This window comes from Chelonia mydas, chromosome 4 (genome assembly GCF_015237465.2).
Source record: "Chelonia mydas isolate rCheMyd1 chromosome 4, rCheMyd1.pri.v2, whole genome shotgun sequence".
Lineage (NCBI taxonomy): Eukaryota > Metazoa > Chordata > Testudines > Cheloniidae > Chelonia > Chelonia mydas.
This window is the reverse complement of record NC_057852.1, coordinates 70,232,859-70,253,920: the sequence shown is the minus strand read 5'-3', so window position 1 is coordinate 70,253,920 and position 21,062 is coordinate 70,232,859. Positions and strand designations below refer to the sequence as shown.

At 43.2% G+C, this 21,062-nt stretch overlaps 1 protein-coding gene across 26 annotated transcripts in view; it reads left to right on the top strand.

Annotated features, from left to right (window-relative positions):
- The window catches only part of NEK1 (NIMA related kinase 1), a 144,313-nt gene that overhangs the window by 37,011 nt on the left and 86,240 nt on the right, over positions 1–21,062 (top strand). For 12 of the 26 annotated variants that reach the window (XR_006290712.1, XM_043545952.1, XM_043545968.1 and 9 more), the window contains 5 exons: positions 7,362–7,519; positions 9,954–10,013; positions 10,257–10,330; positions 10,446–10,482; positions 10,584–10,658. Coding sequence is in view for 23 of the 26 variants with exons in the window: in XM_043545952.1 (XP_043401887.1) it covers positions 7,362–7,519; positions 9,954–10,013; positions 10,257–10,330; positions 10,446–10,482; positions 10,584–10,658 (404 nt within the window). In the remaining 3 variants the exon portion in view is untranslated. Of the gene's footprint in view, positions 1–7,361; positions 7,520–9,953; positions 10,014–10,256; positions 10,331–10,445; positions 10,483–10,583; positions 10,659–12,198; positions 12,333–21,062 lie in introns of all 26 variants that reach the window. The other 14 variants (XM_037897511.2, XM_043545969.1, XM_043545965.1 and 11 more) reach the window with 4 other exon arrangements.

The window sequence follows — 21,062 nt, the reverse complement described above, 5'->3', positions numbered from 1 at the left end:
ACCACTGCAACTCCAAAGCCCCTTCCTTCCCCTGAGGAGCACTGCTCTATAGTCATCTAAAATGGAGCACCTACATGGTCACTCCTCAGAGAAGAGAAGGTTACTCACCCTGTGCAGTAACTGAGGTTCTTCCCGATGGTTGTCCCTGTGGGTGCTCCGCTACACTCCTTCCTCCCGTCAACTTCAGAGTTTCATGGTAGAGACTCTGTGATAGAGAAGGAACTGAGGGAGGTTCGTCGCACAGTGCTACGTAACATTCAGAGGTGCCGCGAGACGGGGACAGCGCATATATGACCCAATCAGGCACTACTACTGAATTCTCTGATCGCAGGTGCAGGGATGCAGATTTACCTAAAGTGGAACGCTCACAGGGACAACCATCTCGAAGAACCTCAGTTACTGCACAGGGTGAGTAACAGTCTCCTCTTCTTATCTATACCATAACCAATTATTTTACTCAAAACACAACTATATAATAATTCTAACCACTCATTTTACATAACTATATAGGGAGTTCCCATGTCTAGTGTCTGCTTACTCATGCTTTTGTGTTTTTTCAAAATTTGTTAAAACATCTCAAGGTCTGCTTATTTTTATGAGTTGGAGGTGGGATATACACTCAGGGTAGGAATGGTTAATCAGCAGCAGAACGTGACTCCCAGCTCCTGCACAATACACTCTCTAATTTCTTAAAATATCGTCTAAGGGTCTAAAGCACTTTCCCTAGGAACAGCAAAAACTTTATAATTTCTATTTATCAACAAAAGCAACTTTTAACAAAAAAAATCAGACACCCAGTAAAGAAACTTGCCGAAACAAGGTTAGCTTGTCCATATTTCCTTCTGTTCCCATGAATCTGTGATTTTACTGTATCTATCCCTGTTAGCAATGCTGCAGTATTTTCTTCTATCTGCTAAAGCCAAGGCTAAATTTCCCCAACTACGGTTTCTGTTACCAATTTACGGTGGCTCTGCATACAAGATGGCTGTAGATTATCCTAAATCCATACACAAAATGGCTACAGGTCATGTCAGATCCAGGACTGTCGCAACAGCGCCACTTGAGTGGGCTCCTCTGCTCCCCCTTCTAACGAGGTAGAGAAGCACCAGGAAGCATCAAAGCAAGTCCAAGATATGCGATAGGCAGCTTTTCAGAAGCCTCAGAGGGCAAGCTATGCCTTGCTGCGGCAACCAGCCAACCCTTGATCTGCCAGGGCGTGAGGATTTAAAGTCAAATCAGCATGCTGGGACCTCATCTCCCCCATTCACAGTCATGATCGTGCTGTGGAAAGGCTTGACGAGGAACATGAGGCTTCCCAAGGAGCTGAGAACCTCTTGTAGCTTACTTAGGGGGCAAGTTTTGCAAACTCTAAGGCTCCAGCTCCCAGATAGACAGAAGTGAGTGTCTCCTTCATCAGGAAGTAATTCATATAGTTGATGAGCAAGTGATGTAAAATTCAAATTTAAATATTTTTGCCTTTGCCTTCCCACCTCAGAGAATGCTTGTTTGCTGAGGACCTTTTCCTGTATAAGGGATCACTTATGGTGATCTGTATTGGATTCACTGCCACTCTCCCACACTGTAGCATGTCTGGGCATAAAGAGAATCCTGTTACTCCTGTGAATCCCCATTTGAAGCAGCAGTGTAATAGAAATTGTGCCTGTCTAGTTTTTCAGACCAGGGAACCTCACCCTAAGCCTCTTTCCCTGGCAGAGTCTGAAAGGTGAGAAGGGATCTTTCTTTTTGTCCCTCCCTTTTAATAGACTGGTCCCACATTAAAGCATCAGTAGCTCCTTAGGCAGTCTGTTCCCAAAATAGAGTTACATAAGCACTCCATTCCTCAGACAGTAGCTCCATCATGGATGACGGGGGAGTAAGTTAGTAAATCACAAGCCATTTTGAACATCAGAAGGGATTTCTAAATAAAGCCCTGAGTGGTACTAGGTCTCTCCTAAAGTACTTAAATTGTGGTTGTCCAGCCTGGGGGAGAAGACAGGCATCCTTTCATGTTCCTAGGGCCATCTAATGGGCTGTTTCCCCAATCAAGGTATTTGTCCCCGTACCCCATCTTAGTTAAGAGGTCCCCAGACCAGGATGAATAATATGCTTATCACCGTCTTGTAAACAACCAAGGGAAGTACCACATACCACCAAAAACAAAGCACACATGAAGATCCAAAATGCTTGAGTCTCCCAGGACATGGAGCCAGTGGTTCACAAAACTCAATAATAATAGTAATTAATGATAATAATAATTAATAAAAAAAGTCTTCAAACAAATATAGAGCCAGAGTTTCCTATACTCTTCCTTTGAGGATATCTTAAGACCAGACTGGGGATTTATGTTTAAAACTAAATCTTAAGCTAAAATGTTCTATAAAAAATATAAGGACATTTAACAAGTTCTGGGATCCTAAGGTTGATTCAGCAATAGACCCACCATTGATGTAGTCTAACATTCAGAAGTCACACCTTCAGACTTCTTTCTAAAAGATCCCATAGATAAGAGTGAAGACATTACATAGAACTTCCTATACCTTGACTCTGGCTATTTTTAGACCAAAAATGTTCCCTATTCTTATTTAGGAAAACCTAATTGGTGGCAAGCAAATGGCTCATTGTCTAGGGGTATGATCCTTGTTTTGAGTGCAAGAGGTAATCCTAACGGAATTCTGTGCCAAAAAAATAAAAATTCTGCACATTATTTTTAAAATTCTACAAATTTTGAGAGTAAATAAATCAGGGTGGATTGGATTAAAATCAAATTGATTTTAAATCATGATTTAAATCACTAGTCAGACTCAATTTAATCATGGATTTCTACATAAAAGTGCATTCTTGTTATAACCTGAATATATATTCTTCACAACTCAGAGATGTAGGTTTCATTTTTAGAAGCTACATGCTATATGTTGTTTAATCCTGAAAAGTTTTCAAAATAAATCATAGTTTTACAGCTATATCAGAAAATAAATGATTGGTTATTTCATTAACCAAAGGTAATTGAAGCAGCAATTTATGAAGTCACTGGGAGGTGAACGATCTCCAATTCAACAGATTAATCATTAATATTGGGAGGATTTTCTTGCCATGCTGTATTAGGAGGAGAACATCACCAGACAGACATTTAAATTGTTCTGTTTATCTAAAACACCGTTATGTATTCTGGATTTTTTTCTTCAACAGCAAACATAATATTTTAACAAAACAAGCATATGAATTTTTGAATTTAGGTAAACCAAGTTTTTTAAAGTCAGGTTTGTTTTTGTTAAAATTGTTTAACTAAAATAGTTAAATGAAATATATTTAAAAAATAAAAATTAAATAGTCTATGTCAGCCAGGTCAACATGAGAAACTTAAAATATTGGCTTCTGCAGCTAACTCAGTAGTCTTCACCTTCATTTTCCTGTTTGTTCATAATCTGGAAAAGAAAATCAAGCTTTCCTGCTCTTCCTGGTCCCAAACGATTTCTCAGTTTGGAATGAATAGTCTAAAGGAAGAAAATATTCTTTACACCAGCAGAAGCAGCTACTGCTGTTAAAAGTGAGATTATCACTTCAACTGTCTCTGAATCCAAGTGCTTAAGTGACTTCCACCAGTTCACTGGTGTGACTTTCTTTAAAACATCATCAGCAAACATATATTTCTTGAATGGTTGACCCTTAGTTCTGAAGTTTATTATAGTTGGCATTATGGAGGGATGATTGCTGGATGTCCATGTCATAGACGACTCTTCTTCAACAGTTAAGGTTTGACCCTGGTACCAAGTATTGCGAATATTTGCAAGAAAATGAGCTGCAGATAATGCTTGTCCCATTCATTTTTTTTAATGCTTGTAATTTAACTCTGTCATTGCATATTTCTCTTTTTAAGATCTCACTCAGTGCCTTCCAAATTTCAACAGCATTAGCAATAAAACAGTTATTTCCCTGCATTTTGTTCAAGGCTTCAGGGTACTCGGCATGTGTTCAACATTTCTCTTAAGCCCAACGTTGAGAACTTTGGCTGTGACAATGCGATCTATTTTTTCACGATTTTGTTCACAAACTGTCTTCAGGTTAGGCCAGTTCTTGATACAGTGCTCAAAACAGTCCAATACTAAGTTCCATCGCATGTCTTGTGGGAGAGTTAGCTTGGTTCCTCCCACTTCTTTCAGAGCAGCTGCTGCAAAGTGGTTGTTATGGAATTATTTTGCAATTTCAACAACATTAGCCTTTAGTTCTGGAACACTGAAGTCTTTTTGGCTAGAAGGTGCATCAATTGAGCACTGCAACTGTGAGTTAGCTTGGGACTCTTTTTTTTTTCTAAATAATTTCTTCTCATCTTGGATACATTTGCAGTATTGTCTATGACCAAGCTGTATACTAGACATTTGAGTTTTTTCCCACAGTTTGTTATAGCTTTTACTGCTACTTCTTGTAAGAATTTTGCTGTGTGTGCATTTCCTGATGTATCAATTGTTTCTGTAAGGAAGACATTCCGTTCTTCTGTTGTCACACAAGCACATACAACAGGATCATTGTGGACATTGCTCCACCCATCAAGACTTGGGTCAACAATTTTACCTTCTAGACTTTTTGTACACTGCTCAATTTCTCTTTCATACACTTTATCCAGCAATTTGCCTTCAACATCTGCTCTGTTGTGTGGACTGTGTCCTGGTCTTAATGTCTGGATTGTGTTAATGAAGTGTGGTTTCTCAATCATATGGAAAGGAAAGTTTGTTACATAAACAAACCGGGCAATTTTTTCATCAATTACCTCTTTTTGTAATCTGCTGATTCTTATCACAAATTTATCTATGGTTGTTTCTGGATGATGGAGATTTTTTTGTTTTCTTTTTGCTACAGGTGATATACTGTGGCTATGTGTGACTTACATGATGTTACTGAAACACTATAATTGGCAGATAACTCTGAAACTATAGAAAATGATGGTGATCTTGAAGGTGGATATTCTTCAGAATCCTGTATGTTGAAGATGGATTCTCCTAAACAAAAAGTCAATGCAGTTATTTAATTATTATTACCATACTGCTCATTTAGTATTGCTCATTGCATTCACGGACACTCAGTACTACTTTAAAGGTGAAATTATAAAAGGAAGATCTGCCTCTTTCAGCTATTTATTTTTTATCATAACTGCATCTAAAATGCTAGTACCATAGGGTAACAACTATATTTTTTGCTCAAACATGAGAATTCAAGAATAGTCCAGAAGGAAGACAGGCAGTCCTTAAGAAAGAAGTATGAAATAAAAAAGTTTACCAACCTGATCCTGCATGTTCAGACATGTTCCTTTCATCATCTTCAACACAACTTCCTCCTGAGAAGGAACGCGTCTCATGATGTTGTTTCATTCAGGCAACCAGGCTTTACATTTCTTTGTTGCACTGTTTGCATTTTGCAGGCATGCCTGTCTTACCCCCAGGTAGAGGAATTTCATTAAAATATTCCCAAACTGGGTATAGCCTGCTGCCACTATATGTTTTCCCTTCTGGTGAGAGAATGGTATGGTAGATATCAGATCAATAAAGGCTACACTCAGAAAGACCTTAAGACTTCTGGAATATGCTGCTTAAACAGTTTCACTTTTGTTTCTCCTGCCTGTCCCTCCCGTCTCACATTTATCTCCAGACTTCTTCTCCTTGTCCAGATTTATTCCGCCCCCAGCATTGAACTTTTTGAAACTTTGCACTTTTAGAGAGAGGTGAGGGATTGACTCTGTGTACACAAATTTGCAGAGGGACAATAGGGTTGAGGTCTGTTATTTCTCACCTCTATATATTTAATTTAATTTTTTATTTTATTTTATTTAAAAACATTTTTGCTGTTAACAAGCATGTTATCTCTGGAGACACAAATCCACAGTTTAAGAACTGCAAAACTAAGTATCTCTGATGGTATCTTCTATACTGAGCACTGAGTCCCATTGGGTAGATAGAAAGATTAACCTAAATAATCTATATGATTGGGTTCCATCCAAAATGCCAGTGGCTTAAGCTTTCAAAGTTGCTGTAGGCAAGATGTTAAAATACTGCACTAGTTGGCATGTCAGGTAGCTGGCTGACCATTCATAGAGGGAATTAAGGCCCTTCCACATGCTTCTAATAGTATTGTAGCTAGAGAGTCATCCAAAGAAGACTTGCAAAGTAGGTGTCTGCTTCTCTGTCAAGTTATCACTTGGTAGTAAGGCTACTGAGTTCCTAAGTTAATTCCTTAAATTATGAGACTTTTGCTTTATATGGGAAAACTTCTCTCTCTCCTTATTTTTCTAATGTAATAATTAAAATTTTTGCTTTTTCCTTCCCTCCCAACTTCTATGAATCACATCTGCTACTTGACATTTGTTACAATTTGAGGGGAGAAGCTGTAAACCAGAATGAGAATTTTCGTACATGATGATTTTCATTCTGTTAGTAGTCTCTCTCCTTGTTTTAGTCCACCCTAGTAATCTGATAAATGACAGGAATACAATGATAGGAATTCCATAGATGAGAAGCATTACCTATTTGTTATGAATGTGGAGAGAAACTGCAGGAAAAAAAATTCTTTCTGCTCGAAATGTCGTGTAGTCAAAGTTTCTAAACTTGGTAGAGTTTAAGGGGCACTTTTGAGTCTGAAGAGATCTAGAGAAGATCATCTTTTTTTTTTTTTTTTTTTTTTCCTGCCAAACACATAGCCAACACAGCCCTCTCAAACTATGTGTTTGGCAGGAAAAAGAGATATGTGGACCTCTTCAGACTCAACTCTGTGGTTTTTTTTTTTTTTTTTTTTTTAGTGACTTTTATACAGTGTTTCAATAAATGTTGAAAGAAATTATATCTCAACCAAAGCATATTTTGACTGATGGCAAAATAGTACATGTTCTAAAATATATTCTAGTATTGGTACTGCATGCAAGCCCAACTGCTGTAGATAGCAGTGTAAGTGATTATCCTGTGGGCTTCATACAGTTGCATCTAGTTTATTCAAACAACTTAAATTACTGGATGAGGAGAGGAAGGCTTGCAGAGAACTACTGGAGCACATTTGTGTCCTAGTCTGGGTATCTTGGGTATTTGAAATTTCTCTTGCTCTGCTTCTGTGGGGAGAGGAGATGATTTTCACTTTTTGGAGGGGAAGTATCTCAACTGGGAAGAAGATGCCATTTTGGTAGTTGTCTAATAAAAGTGGGAAAGGCTTGGAGAGAAGTTGTGCCCCTTTCTCAAATGAATACTCTGAATCTAGTCTGAGACTTTTTTGTCTTGATAACCGGTCAGGTAACTTGAGACAGAGCAATGCAACAATATCCAAAGAAGGCTAGCTATGTAAGTTTAACTATGAGACAAACCATTCATATTTCTTCCTTTCTTGTTTAGTAAAACGACTAGCTCAAGGACAAATCTGTGCTTCAGCTGTGCCAGCTCAGAAAATTACCAAACCTGCTGCAAAATATGGAGTGCCTTTAATGATCAAGAAATCTGGTGACGCATCTAAAAAATTTCATGAGAAGAAGCCATTAGCTAAATTTAGACAGGTGAGGGCACAGGAGTGGTAATAAGGAAGGTACATATTTCCAGAAGTTTTGTTTTCATTAACTAATTTGATTTACCTTACTTAAACTACTTAAAATACTAGTCCACTAATATCCTATTATTGTTGCTTTTCATTTACATCTGTTGCATTGACATACATCTACACAGGAAATAGTTGCATTTAGGTAAACCAATTATATGCCTTGTTTTGTTTTTTTTATTTTGTAAGAAGATATTGCTGAACTTGGGAGACTACTATCAGTCTGGTTTGGATTGCTACTTAAGTTGGCTGCAGCTTGAATGGCTTCAGTAACCTCATTTTGTGGCAGTCAGTTTTAGGAATACAGTAATTTACAACTGAAGTTTGCAGAACCCCTTGAACTATTTTTAATAGTCACTATTCAGAGTATTCTCTGTGACTCTATTTCTTCATCTGTAAAATGGGGATAATGATACTGACCTCCTTTTGTAAGGCCTCTTGAGATCCATTGATGGAAAAGCACTATATAAGAGCTTGGTGGTATTAGATATTTTTTTTGGTTAATCTATTCGATGTTCAGATCTATTTTTTTTTCTATTAGTAAGTGTACTTGTTCCATATTCAGCACCTTCAAACTTAAATAGACAGTGTGATCAGTAGATAAGAACGGCCATACTGGGTCAGACCAAAGGTCCATCTAACCCAGTATCCTGTCTTCTGACAGTGGCCAATGCCAGGTGCCCCAGAGGGAATGAACAAAACATCGAGTGATCCATTTCCTGTCACTCATTCCCAGCTTCTGGCAAACAGATGGCACATCTAAGTGAATTGTCTGTTAATATGCAATACATGCCCCATAATGTACTGGACTCTTCAGAGAAAGCAGAAGTTGAACTAGACTGAGGAGGAACGTACCTCTAAATGAGTAGATCCTCTTCTAAAGAAACTGCATTTCTATGGAGGGGTGTAACAAAATCCGGTAGCTAGTTATGCTGTCCTTTCAACGGATTATTCTTTAAAAGGTTCCATGTGTTTCAAAGCGGGTACCACTGGACTCTGGTGGACAAAACCAAATTCTATATTTAAAATTTTAATGGAATTTGTGATCTTAATAATGGATTTTAAAAGTAGAGGGAGCATAAAAATGTGTTTGGAGAAGAAAACTGGCAATAGGATGTGGAATGGGGCCAGACTGATACAGATACATCTGACAAAGCCATGCTGTTTGGTCTTCACGTTGTCTTTGAAGGTGGACATTTATAAGTGCTGTTAAATAACTTTATACCAAGACTCAATCTATTCAAGTTTATCTTTAAAATAAAACTAAAACACTACACTGTGTATACAAAAGTGAAGAAATTCAAAGCAATGGTGCCTGCAGGAAGTGTAACTCTACCATATTGTCCCTGCTTCTTTCAGTGATTGACTGTGACCTTGTATAAGGTGACAGGCAAAGTATATGTTTTAAATATCTGCCTGACTGAACAGAGGGAGCTAAGGGGACAAGATTATACCACAAAACCATGGCCCTTTTCCAACAAACAGAAGAGTACATGTCTCTAAATACAATAGAATCTCAGAGTTACGAACACCTCAGGAATGGAGGTTGTTGGTAATTCTGAAATGTTTGTAACTCTGAACAAAACATTATGGTTGTTCTTTCAAAAGTTTGCAACTGAACATTGACTTCATACAGCTTTGAAACTGTACTATGCAGAAGAAGAATGCTGCTTTTAACCATCTTAATTTAAATGAAACAAGCACAGAAACAGTTTCCTTACCTTGTCAAATCTTTTTTTAAAACTCTTTATTTTTTAATAGTTTGTTTAACACAATACCGTACTGTGTTTGCATTTGCTTTTTTTTGTCTCTGCTTCTGCCTGATTGTGTACTTCCGGTTCCAAAGCAGTTTGTGGTTGACCGGTCAGTTTGTAACTCTGTTGTTTGTCACTCTGAGGTTCTACTGTACATAAATACCAGTTAGCAGTGTTATTACATAAGAATAAAGTATTCACTATAGTTTGAACAAACTCTGTAGTTGGAAATTTCAAGGCCAACTAGTTTTCCCAGTGAGCACTGTGATTGGCATCTCCAGGGACCTTCAACTTGTTAAGAAGGGCATAGAGGATCAGTGTGCATTGATATTCTCAGAGAAGGGAAATTAATAGGAAAGATTAAAATTGAGCTTTCAAAAGTATTTTCTCATTTGTTTTGACTAGATAGAACCCATGGTCAAGAGCAAATGAAGAATTACAACAGAACTCACCTTAGATCTTAACAGTATCTTTTTTTTTTTTCAGGCAGACTTCTGAATAATAGATGAAGCTGTATTGTAAAATAGTGTTACATTTTAAATTACTGCTCTCTCACTTCCCAAAATAATAGGAAGGTGAAGTCAGGATCTAGAAAGCACCATGCACTGAGCTATCTAATTTGTAGTTTTACCTTTTATCTAGGCCCATCCAACTCCAATGAAGAAAATGAATCCAGGAGAAGAAAGGAGGAAAATGTTTGAGGTATAAAGACACCCATCTACCTGTTTTCAATCTACATCAAAACCAAAACCAGAATAAAACGATTTTTAAAATGCAAAATAAAACCTCCAAACCTTTCCTCCTTATTTCTTTCCTCCAAAGACCCTTTAACTTAATTTTTACCTTTCTGGGCGTGCCTCTGCCATTGGAGTACTAACTACCTTGATCTAAATTTGCTAAAAGTAGTGTTCATTAATAAATTCTAAATATATACTTATTTTTCAGGAAGCTGCAAAAAAGAGAAGATTTGAATTACTTGAGAAAGAAAAACGACAAAGAGACCAGGTAGACATAATACTTTGGCTTTTTTTTCTATTTACAATGATGCTTTAAGTAATAAAATCTTCCCTTGTGTAGTACATCATAAAGTACCTCAGAATATATAGTTTAATATTCCCACTGTTCAAACTTTCAGAAGGCTGAGCAGATGAGAAGACTGGAAAAGGAAAGGGTAAAATATGTTTGAATATTATTTTCAACAGTGAAATTGAATTTTTAATAGAAAATTGAATCCTTGAACTTTTATTTCCTTTTATTTTTTGTCTTCTCCAGATGGAACGGATAAACAGAGCCAGGGAACAAGGCTGGAGAAATGTGCTTAGTTCAGGTGGAAGTGGTGAAGTTAAGGTTGGCAGCAGATACTGAAATATATAGCACAATCTTTTCTCTCCCTTTTATTTATCTTCCATGGCACGTTCTTTTCTCCAGAACAGAATAGATGCCTATCTACATGTGGAGCTACCCCCAGTACTAATCTATGAACAGTCTTAGAGATACTGAATAATGGCCCCCTTCATGTACCCAACTTCTTGGTGTTTGAGTACACTTTTCTGATTTCTAACATGTTCCATCAAATTTTTTCATCTTCCTTCCTTCTGCCAATAATTTCATCCTTCTTACACCCCATTTGTTTCCTTCCTTCTCCCATTCCTCCCTCTTGTCCTTTTTCTATACTGAACCTATGCGTGGAACAACCTTCTTCTCCTCATTCAAATGCCTCACAATTTTCTGTCTAGGTATTTTTATGGCCCCCAACAATGTAGTATCTGAGCTCCTCCCCTATGAGAGATTTTGTGTTCCTTTCTGCTTTTCGAGTCCATAGGAAAAATAGCTTGCCTAATTTATCAGTAGCAAGTGTTTGTGTGAATAACTTGCTGAGAGAAAGTTGAGGTTGAAGAGAAGTTTTGCATTAATTCTGAAAGAGGTAAGGTCTGTTGTATTAATTTAGATGGAATATAGGGAATTAAAGATGCTAAATAAATTCAGTTACTGTTTAACATTGAACAGAGTTTGGGGTTTGGTATGCAGAGGCTGTAGCTTGCTTTCTATTATGGCAAATACAGTATTAAAAATTCTTTTAACTTTTTATTAAAGATATAGAAAAGAAAGAAAAAAGTAAAGCATTTGAAATGTCAAGTATTTAGTAGGCCTTTTATTTTAATTTTTTGATACTGGAGTTTTAGAAGTTTGTTTGGCAGTTTTTGGTATAAAAGAGAAGAAGTTGGTTGAGATGAACTGGAGCTGCTATTGTTGCTGTGGTTAAAATAAAACAAAATCAGACATTAGGTGATGATTAGGAGCTGGTAGAGTGGCCACGTTGTTGGGATTTTTTTTTTTTTTGCCTGGTTTGCTTAGGACACTTTTTTGGATTAGGATGAAGGTTTGGGGTTTTAGGAAATGATGGAGGAGGCAGCCATGATGCTTGCATTAGCACCTGGTATTTTATTTATTTATTTTACTTTTTTTAAAAAGAGGTGATGGTGGAATAGCTCATTTCCTCATTATTTTGTCAATTAATTAGGGTAAGTTTTTGATGCACTAATTTTAGTTGATTCATTTTTGGAAAGTTCTTCACTCTTGCAAGAGTGACTTATGTAGGCTAGATCTGGAGAAAGTTCTGTTTTTGCATGCTTGTGGGCTCTCCTACTGAGTGATAGTTACCTGAGAACATTATTGTTGTGGGAAGTCAGACACATACTGTGACTGTGTGTCTCAGTGCATAGATCAAAGTAGTGGAGAGGTGTTCATGGTAACTTATATTGCTAAACAAATGAAGGGATGTATTTTCTACTAGTTATAACTTGTTCAGGACACGGAGGCTTCACTACTAGGTATGAGACACGTGTGGATCGCAGTGATCAGGTTTTTTGTGTTTTGCTTTTTACAGAACAAGAATGTGAGGAAACTGCACGGGCACATTTGTGTCCCACATGACTGTTTACTCACTCTACACAAACATGCAAGGCCTAGCTATATAGTGCTGGTACTCTCATTGCTGATCTCTTTCCAACCTAAAAAATGGTGAGCACCGCTAGAGGGCTTACAAACTATTTAAAGAAATACTGCTGTTTTCCTTTACACTACATATTCCTCCCCCCTTAAATGTAAAAGGACATAAAGTTACAAATCAAATATCCTTAAAATACTGTTAAATATACAGACATGCTACAAAATATGTCTGAGAGGTGGTCTACAACTTCTCTCTAGATAACCTCTCATGGACATTACATCCGTGTCTGGACTTGGTGGTGTAACTGAATCAGAAACATCTTCCTGCTTTGTAATGCTAAGGTCACCTATAGTAGAAACAGGGACATGAGCTTCACTGGTAGCATCACAAGTCACTGTCTACGGTTGTATTGTAGGCTTGGTGCTTGCGATCAGCATCGCTGGTGTAGGACATCCTGAAAGCTGGTTGACGTGTTTGGTGGCACTTCCATCCAGTAAGACAGAGGACCAGTCTGTGATGTAATCACTCTGGGTTTCAATGAATTATCTGAGTAGTCTCTTCATAAGACACTTTTCCACATGAAAACCTTGCATCTGGGTGTGCACAATTTGGCTTTTGATCATTGTTTCTTAAGAACCTCTCTCTGTAGATTGAGTTTGAGTCCAGATGAAACCTCAGATGATATTCTACAATGCTGGTATCTGATTTGTAGTAGCATGCACTTCCTTTCTAGAAGCCAAGAGAAGATTTGCAGTCGTATGTTGTAAACTGGTACAGTATTATCCAGAGCCATCGCATGTATCACTTGCTTGAGTATTTGGGTAAACCAAAAATGTGAATTGAAGTAATCCCTTTACATGTGCTAATTGTGAGGTGCTTCTTTCACTGTCTTCAGTTTCCATTTGTTGTAGGTAGGGTTGGGGCAATGTCTTACCACCAGCTAGGGATGCAAATGTATGGGTAGTCTGAAGTAATCACAGCTACCGACTATCCTGTTTTTCTTCATTACTGGACTATAGAGGTGCTCCATTAACTCGTTACTCTTGGATAAAATTCTAGGGAGCTATAAGTGCTGTAGTTCTGCTTCTACTTTTGGCTGTATCACAAAAGGTACTGGCAGTGCTTTGAAAAATTTAGAAATTACTCCCTTTTTAAAGCACGGTTTTTGTTTTCTTATGTTTTAAAGTTCTGAAACCATCCTGAAGGATATCAGCTGCCTTCTCCAAAAGTTCAGCTGATTTTTGATTTGTGCTGGAGTCTGGTTGGTTGAACGTGCAAGAATGTTATGCTTTGCTAGTCTAGCTAAATCTCAGCCATTCTCTGCCAAATAGTACATGATCCCCTCTTTATATCGTTGAGGTTCACATAAGTTACAGTAGCTTTTCTTTAATAACAGCCAAGGCTGGCCTTTGGAGTGGGCTGTATGGGCCCCCGCCCAGGGCAGCCTGCCCAAGGGGGCGCTGTGCGCAGGGTTTGGATTCCCACCTGACCTGCTGCCAAGAGGCCAGCTGGACTGACGGAGGCAGCAGGGTAGGCAGGCAAGCAGCAGTGTGGGGGAGGGGGAAGAGACCCGAGCTGCAGGGTGCAGTTGGACGACCAGCCGTCAGAGCTAGGTGACTCCTCGGAAGTAGCGGTGCCCCTCCTCTGCCCTGCTCCACGTGTGCAACTGCTGCTGTTCCTGTCCTCCCACCCCCCCGTTCCTCCCTGGAGTTGTCCCTGGCCACTGCAGACTGGGAGCGTCCTCCTGTCTGCTCTGCGGGGAGAGGCGGGGCTGATGGCGGGGTCTCCCCCTCCATCCCACCCGTGTACCCGATTTCCTCTAAGTTGGGATGACGGGACAGGGGGAATCTGTGTGCTGCTGCCTCTCTAGGTCTGGAGCTGCTGGCAGATGGTTGTCTGAACGTGTGTGCCTGAGTGAGTGAGTGCGCTTTCTCTTTAAGAAAGCACTCATGGTCAGGAGCCTGAAATACACACTTCCCCTCAACACAGGCACACACACACACTCCCCTCAACACCTTCCCCACAATACACACACCACGGCTCCCTGCATCCAAGTCACTTCCCCACATGGGCTGTGCTGAGGCATCAGGAGCTGCTGCTTTCCTGCCCTCCCCTTACACAGCCCGCAGGGAAAGTGACCTGGATGCAGGAAACCCTGACATCGCTCCTCGCTCCTCCTCCCCCACACAGTCCCCTAGGCCCGCGAGGGGCGGAGGAGCAGCAGTCCAATGGGGGAGTGAGCAGCAATGCCAGCTGCTTTGTGCATCCAGGTCAGTTTCCCCATGTGGATGCAGGAGGAGGATGCAAGGGTTAGGGGCAAAGGGGGCACAGTGCAGGGGTTAGGGGCACAGGAGGGGGGCAGGTGTTAGGATGCGGGAGGCAGGGGTGAGGTGAAGGGGGCATGCACAGTGCAGGGCTTAGGGGCAGGGGTTGGGGTGAGGAGGCATGCACAGGTTAGGGGCTTAGGAGGGAGGTGCAGGGGGTAGGAGGGTAGGAATTGGGGCACAAGAGGGGAGTGCAGGGGTTGGGGTGAAAGGGGCACAGTGCAGGGGTTGGATGCACAGGAGGGGGCAGAGGTTGGGAGTGAAGGGGGTCTAGGGATTAGGGATGCAATAGGGGGAGCAGGCATTAGGGGCGAAGGGGGCACAGTGCAGGGATTAGGTGGGAAGGGAGGGTGAGGAGCCCATGGGGGGCCAGGGGCAATGGGGGCGGGGGTGTCACCCTCACAGGGACCAGGGGCACCAAAATGCAAGTTTGCCCAGGGTGCCATTTTCCCTAAGGCCGGCCCTGATAACAGCCAGTTGAGCAGGATTTCCACTGTGTATGGCTTTTACTAGCACTGAGGTTTTCTGCAACTTCAGTTGTTTAAGTAGTCTGTGATAATGCTGTGAAATTGCAGAAACTGCAAATCTCTGACCAAACTTCATTTTAAGTCTTTCTCCATCTACTTGTAATTAAATCCAAATAACACTTTTTTGGTTTTTGCATACTGCAAATATACATCCTACTCATGATTTGTGGGCACCCCAGCACTGCAATTTGGAATATTTTCACTAGCAGTGTACAGCAGAAGTTGCACATGTGCTCTTCATGCCCTTGTGCTCCCTCCCCCATCTGCAACATAAAGAACATGGTGACCCACTTAGTTCTTTCAGACCACCTTAAGTAGAACAGTTGAAACAACCCTAATGTCACTTGGTTACTTTATTCTGGTCTGTACTGGAAAGTAGGTCGCCATAGCTATGGTGCCCAGGGGTATGAAATTCACACTTCTAAGTGCTGAAGCTATGCTAACCTGTCCGTTCCCTTCCCCTCCTCCACACCCCCCCACCCCCCCAAAAATAGATGCAACTAGGTTGATGGAAGAATTACCCCCAAAAGGAGAAAAAAAAAATTAAAAAGGCTCCTGAGGCAATCCTGGCAATTATAGGCTAGTAAGCCTAACTTTAGGACCCAGCAAATTGTTGAAGCTATAATAGAGAATAAAATTTTCAGGCACATAGATAAACATGATGTTTGGAAAGAGTCAGCATGATTTTTGTAAATGGGAATTACGTCTTATTAATCTGTTAGAATTCTTTGAGGACGTCAATAAGCATTTGGACAAGGTTGATCCAGTGGATATAGTGTGCTTGGATTTTTAGAAAGCCTTTGACAAGGTCCCTCACCAAAGGCTCTTAAGCAAACTAAGCAGTCATAGGATAACAGTTACTTGTTGAAAGCTAAGAAACAAAGGGTAGGAATAAATGATCAGTTTTCACAATGGGAAGAGGTAACTAACAAGGTCCCTATGACAGGGACCCTATCAGCCCCGAACTGGTGCAGCAGGTGTTAACTGTTCTGTCTTGTCCGAGGAGACCACACCCCCTTGACTCTGCTGGGTATGCTCCAGCTGGAAGCAGGATATAAAAGCCAGCAGAAAAAGCTCAGTCTGGGCTGAGCACCCCGGGGTGGTGGCCCAGCTCACCAGTGTTACTGACTCTGGCACTAGGCCACACTGCTCCAAGAGCAAGGGACGTATTATTGACTCCAGCCACTAGGAAGCACTTTCCCGAGACCAGGGGCTGTGTTTGACTCCAACCATCAGGCTGCACTGCCCTGATTGCAAGGGTCATCTGACTAAGGCCACAGGGCCACGCAGCCCCGAGACCGAGGGGAACCCTACAGATGCAACCGCGGGGCTGTAGGGTGACGGGGTGTATCAGCCCTGCGACAACTGGTCGAGAATGCGAGCAGCGAGGTCCTGCTACAAGGACCCAAACCAGACAGATGGAAGCCAAGAAACTTCTGAAATGGCTATTAGAAAACCAGTAGCAGAAGGCTGCGCAGCAACAGCAGACACAGCTGCTTCAGCAGCTCACCTCCCAGCAACAGCTTCTGATGGCGCAGGAACAGCAGCACCAGCTCATGCGGGAGTTAGCCACCCAACAACAGGCGCAGCAGGAACGTCTAGTCCCACAGATGGCATCGCTGTTGCGGACCTCCCCAAATCCTTCCCCTAGCTCGGCAGGAGCAGACTGGGCGGTCTGATGGGTATACCGATATGCCAGACAAAGATGGGGTCCAGTGACGATCCAGAAGTGTTCCTCATGACACTGCCACCCAGTGGCTACCCGAGCACTGGACCCCTACCTGACTGGCCCAGCACAGACTGCATACAGGAACCTCAAGCTGCAGGAGGCACTAGAATACTTGAGGGTCAAGGCAGCCATCCTGGACCAAACAGACGTCAACGCCAAAACATACCGCCAGCGACTCCGCTGTGAGCAGTATCCACCAGGGCCAGACCCAGAGTGGTGGCACAGCGACTCCATGTTGGCAGTGGCTGGAACCGGAACATCGGACCGGGGTCCCAGTGGCTGAAGCTGTGGCCCGGAACAATTTATCCAGATCTTGCCTGCTGGGGGTGGAAGTAGTGGGTGCAACAGCGTCACCCGACGACCCTCGCTGGCAGAAGACTACATGGCCGCTGAGGGATCGGAGTGATTGGCCCATAAACGGGGGAGCCCAGGAGATCAAGACTGACCGGCAGGCCGGGGACCCCACAAGACTGAAGCGGGGAATCCTCGCCTCTATTCCAGGTCGCCGGTGCCAACAAGGACGCTCAGCACAAGGGACCCAATCGGGGCAACCCCTGCCTGGGAAGAGAGGACCCACCAGGTGGACGGAGCACACCCCAGGCCACTCTACCTACAGGGAGGAATCGTGTCCGATATTATGAGTGTGGACAAGGGGGGCATTTCTGTAGAGAATGCCCTACATGGATCGTAACTACGAGCATGCATGGGTGGTCGGTCATGGTGCCTGGAAGAGGGACCCAGGTAAGATCTTGATTTGTTTGGGTGAACGGGTTGCCGAGGCTGTCTCTTTGCGGTGCACCACAGCTCCCGCTATTGCTAACGAATTCATGCAGTTCTTCACCAGAGTTGGGCTACCACATGAGATACTAACAGACTGGGGAACTAATGTAACATCAAGGTTGATGGCGGGGCTACCCCGCCTGCTAAATATCTATGCCCTCAAAACCTCAGTCTACCACCCCCAGATGGGTGGGTTAGTGGAGCGATTTAACGGGACCCTGAAATCAATGCTGAGTAAGTTCGTGGAGGATTATCCGCAGCACTTGGATAAGTTGCTGCTAGCACTACTCTTTGCCGTACGAGAGGTCCCACAGGTGTCTACTGGTTTTTCCCCCTTTGAACTTCTCTATGGAAGACAGCCCCGGGGAATCCTGGATCTACTGAGGGAGATCTGGGAGGAACAGGAAACCCAGGTCAGAGGATCTGTCCAGTACATACTATGGTTGCGGAAACGACTCGAGGATCTAGGTACCTTGGCTTAGGAGAATCTATTGCGGGCCCGACATGCCCAGGAGAACCAGTACAACAGAGGGACGAAGATGAGGACCTTTGATCCCGGAGACCGGGTCCTGTTGTTAGTTACTACTCTCCTCAAAATCTAAGCTTCTGGCTAAGTGGCATGGCCCCTTTGAAGTAACCAGACTGGTAGGGCCTGTCGACTACGAGATACAGCTACTGGGACGCTGGAGAAACATGCGGGCCTACCATGTGAATCTCCTCAAGTCCTGGAAGGAACGGGAAGGCCTGATGATTACCCTGTACCCCCCGGAACCTGAGCTGGAGCCATTGGCTGATGAACCAACTGAGCTGAGGCCAGTGGCAATTGGCCAGGAGCTCAATGTCGAACAGTAGAAGCAGGTACAATGGCTAGTATCAGCCTTCCCCATTGTCCTGACAGCCTGGCCAGGGAGAACGAATGTGAAGAGCAATCACATTGCCACTATCCCTGGCCAGAAGATGAGAGAGAACCACCGTCCACTCTGCAAGAAGAAGTGGGGGGTTGTGCAGAAGGAAGTAGAAATGATGCGAGCTCTAGGAGTGGTTGAGGAGTCCAGAAGCGAGCAGCGGAGCCCCATAGTCCTGGTCCCTAAGCCTGACAGAGTGGTCGGATTCTGCATTGACTTCAGGAGGGTGAAAGCCATCTCTTGGTTTGATACATACCCCATGCCAAGGGAGGATGAACTGCTCAAGTGGCTGGGCAACGCAAAATTGATCTCTGTTAGACCTAACCAAGGGATACTGGCAAATCCTTCTGACACCAGCCTCCTGAGAGAAGATGGCCTTTCCTATGCCTTTTGGCCTATATCAGTTCACCAAGATGCCTTTTGGCTTGCATGAGGGTATAGCCAGCTACCAATGGCTCATGAACCAAATACTGATTCCCCCATAATTCATACGGTGCTGCATACATTCACGATGTTGTCTATAGCGCAGGCTAGAAGGAACAACTCCAACACCTCACCAGCGTGCTGCGGGCCCTGTGGGACGTGGGCCTCACCGCAAACCCAGCCAGTTGTCACTTATGACAGCGGGAGGTGATGTGCCTGGGCTACACTGTGGGTAAGGGAAAGCTACGTCCCTTAATAGACAAGGTGCAGCCCTTATGGGACTCCCCACTCCCATGACAAAGAGACAAGTGCAGCAATTCTTGGGGCTGGCTGCATACTACCTCTGTTTTGTACCTAACTTCTCCATGCTTGCCATCTCACTGACAGACTTGACAAAAAATTCCCAACCTCGGAAAGTCCAGTGGTCAGAGGACTGTCAGGTCACTGTCCAGGCCCTATGAGAACAGTTGACCTGCGAGCCGGTGTTGTCTAAGCTGGCCTTCACAAAACCCTTCTTCCTCCAAGTGGATGCTTTGGAGGTAGGACTGGGAGCGGTGCTGTCACAAGAACTAGAGGGGGAGGAGCATGCAATCTTCTACCTCAGCCGCAAGTTGTTCTCCTGAGAGACCTGCTACTCCACGATAGAACAAGAGGCCCTTGCTGTTCAGTGGGTTGTCGATGCCTTAAGGTGTTACGTTTTAGGGAACCCCTGTCTCTTGGTAACGGATCCTCTGATGAATCTGTAGTATGAAGGACACCAATGCATGAATCATGTGCTGGGACCTCTCCCTCCAACCTTATGCCTTCCACGTGCTGCACCGGCCAGGGACGGCCCATGCGAACATGGACGACTTCTCCTGGGCAGAAGGAGAAGAAGGGGAAGGAAAACAGTCCCCAGACACCATCTTAAGGGGTGAGAGGGGATGTGACGGGGTGTATCAGCCCTGCACTGGTGCAGCAGGGGTTAACCCTTCTCCCTTAGCTAAGGAGGCCACGCCCCCTTGGCTCTGCTGGCCATGCTCCAGTTGGAAGCAGGATATAAAAGCCAGCAGAGCATCTCAGTCTGGGCTGACCTCTGGAGAGGAAGGAGGTGTGCTGCTGACTTCCAGTAGAGGACTGCCTACAATCCAGGACGCAGAGTCCAGCCAGACTGAGACGGACCCCGACACACACTCTCGGGATGTCGCAGAAAGGGGAAGAGACCGTGGAGGCCCAGAGACAGCAAACTACAGAGAATCGGGTAGGAAGCCACCAAGGGAAACTTTGCGGGGAAGCTGTTGTAGAACCATAGACAGGCTGTGTGTTTCGGTAGGGTCCTTGCCGAGCTGGTGATGGGCAACACTGCCACCAACAGGGCCCTGGGTTGGGACCTGGTGGAGAGGGCGGGCCTAGGTCCCCCTATCCTGGCCACCGCCCACCCCAGGGTGGTGGCCTAGCTCAACAGTATTACTGGCTCTGGCCACTAGGCTGCACTGCCCCGAGAGCAGGGGCCGTATTATTGACTCTGGCCGCTAGGCTGCACTGCCCTGATCACAAGGGTCATCTGACTAAGGCCACAGGACCACACAGCCCCGAGACCGAGGGCAACCCTACAGATGCAACCGCCGGACTGTAAAGCACCCCACCCCTACCCCCAAAAGGGTGATGGGTGTATTAGCCCTGCGACAGTCCACCAAAGATCTGAGGTGGGACCAGTGCTCTTCAACATATTCATAAATCATCTGGTAAAAGGGGTGAACAGTGAGGTGGCAAAATTTGCAGATGATACAAAATCACTAAATATAGTTAAGTCCAAAGCTAACTGTGAAAAGTTACAAAGGGATCCCACAAAACTGGGTGACAAAATGGCAGATGAAATTCCATGTTGCGAAGTGCAAATTAATGTACTCTGGAAAACATAATCCAAACTATATGTCCAAAATGATGGGGTCTGAAATAGTTCTTTCCACTCAAACAAGAGATCTTGAAGTCCCTATGGATAGTTAACTGAAAACATCTGTTTAATGTGCAGCAGCAGGCAAAAAAGCTAGCAATGTTAGGAGCCATTAAGAAAGGGGCAGACAGGAAAAGAGAAAACTATCATAATGCCATTATACAAATCCATGATACAATT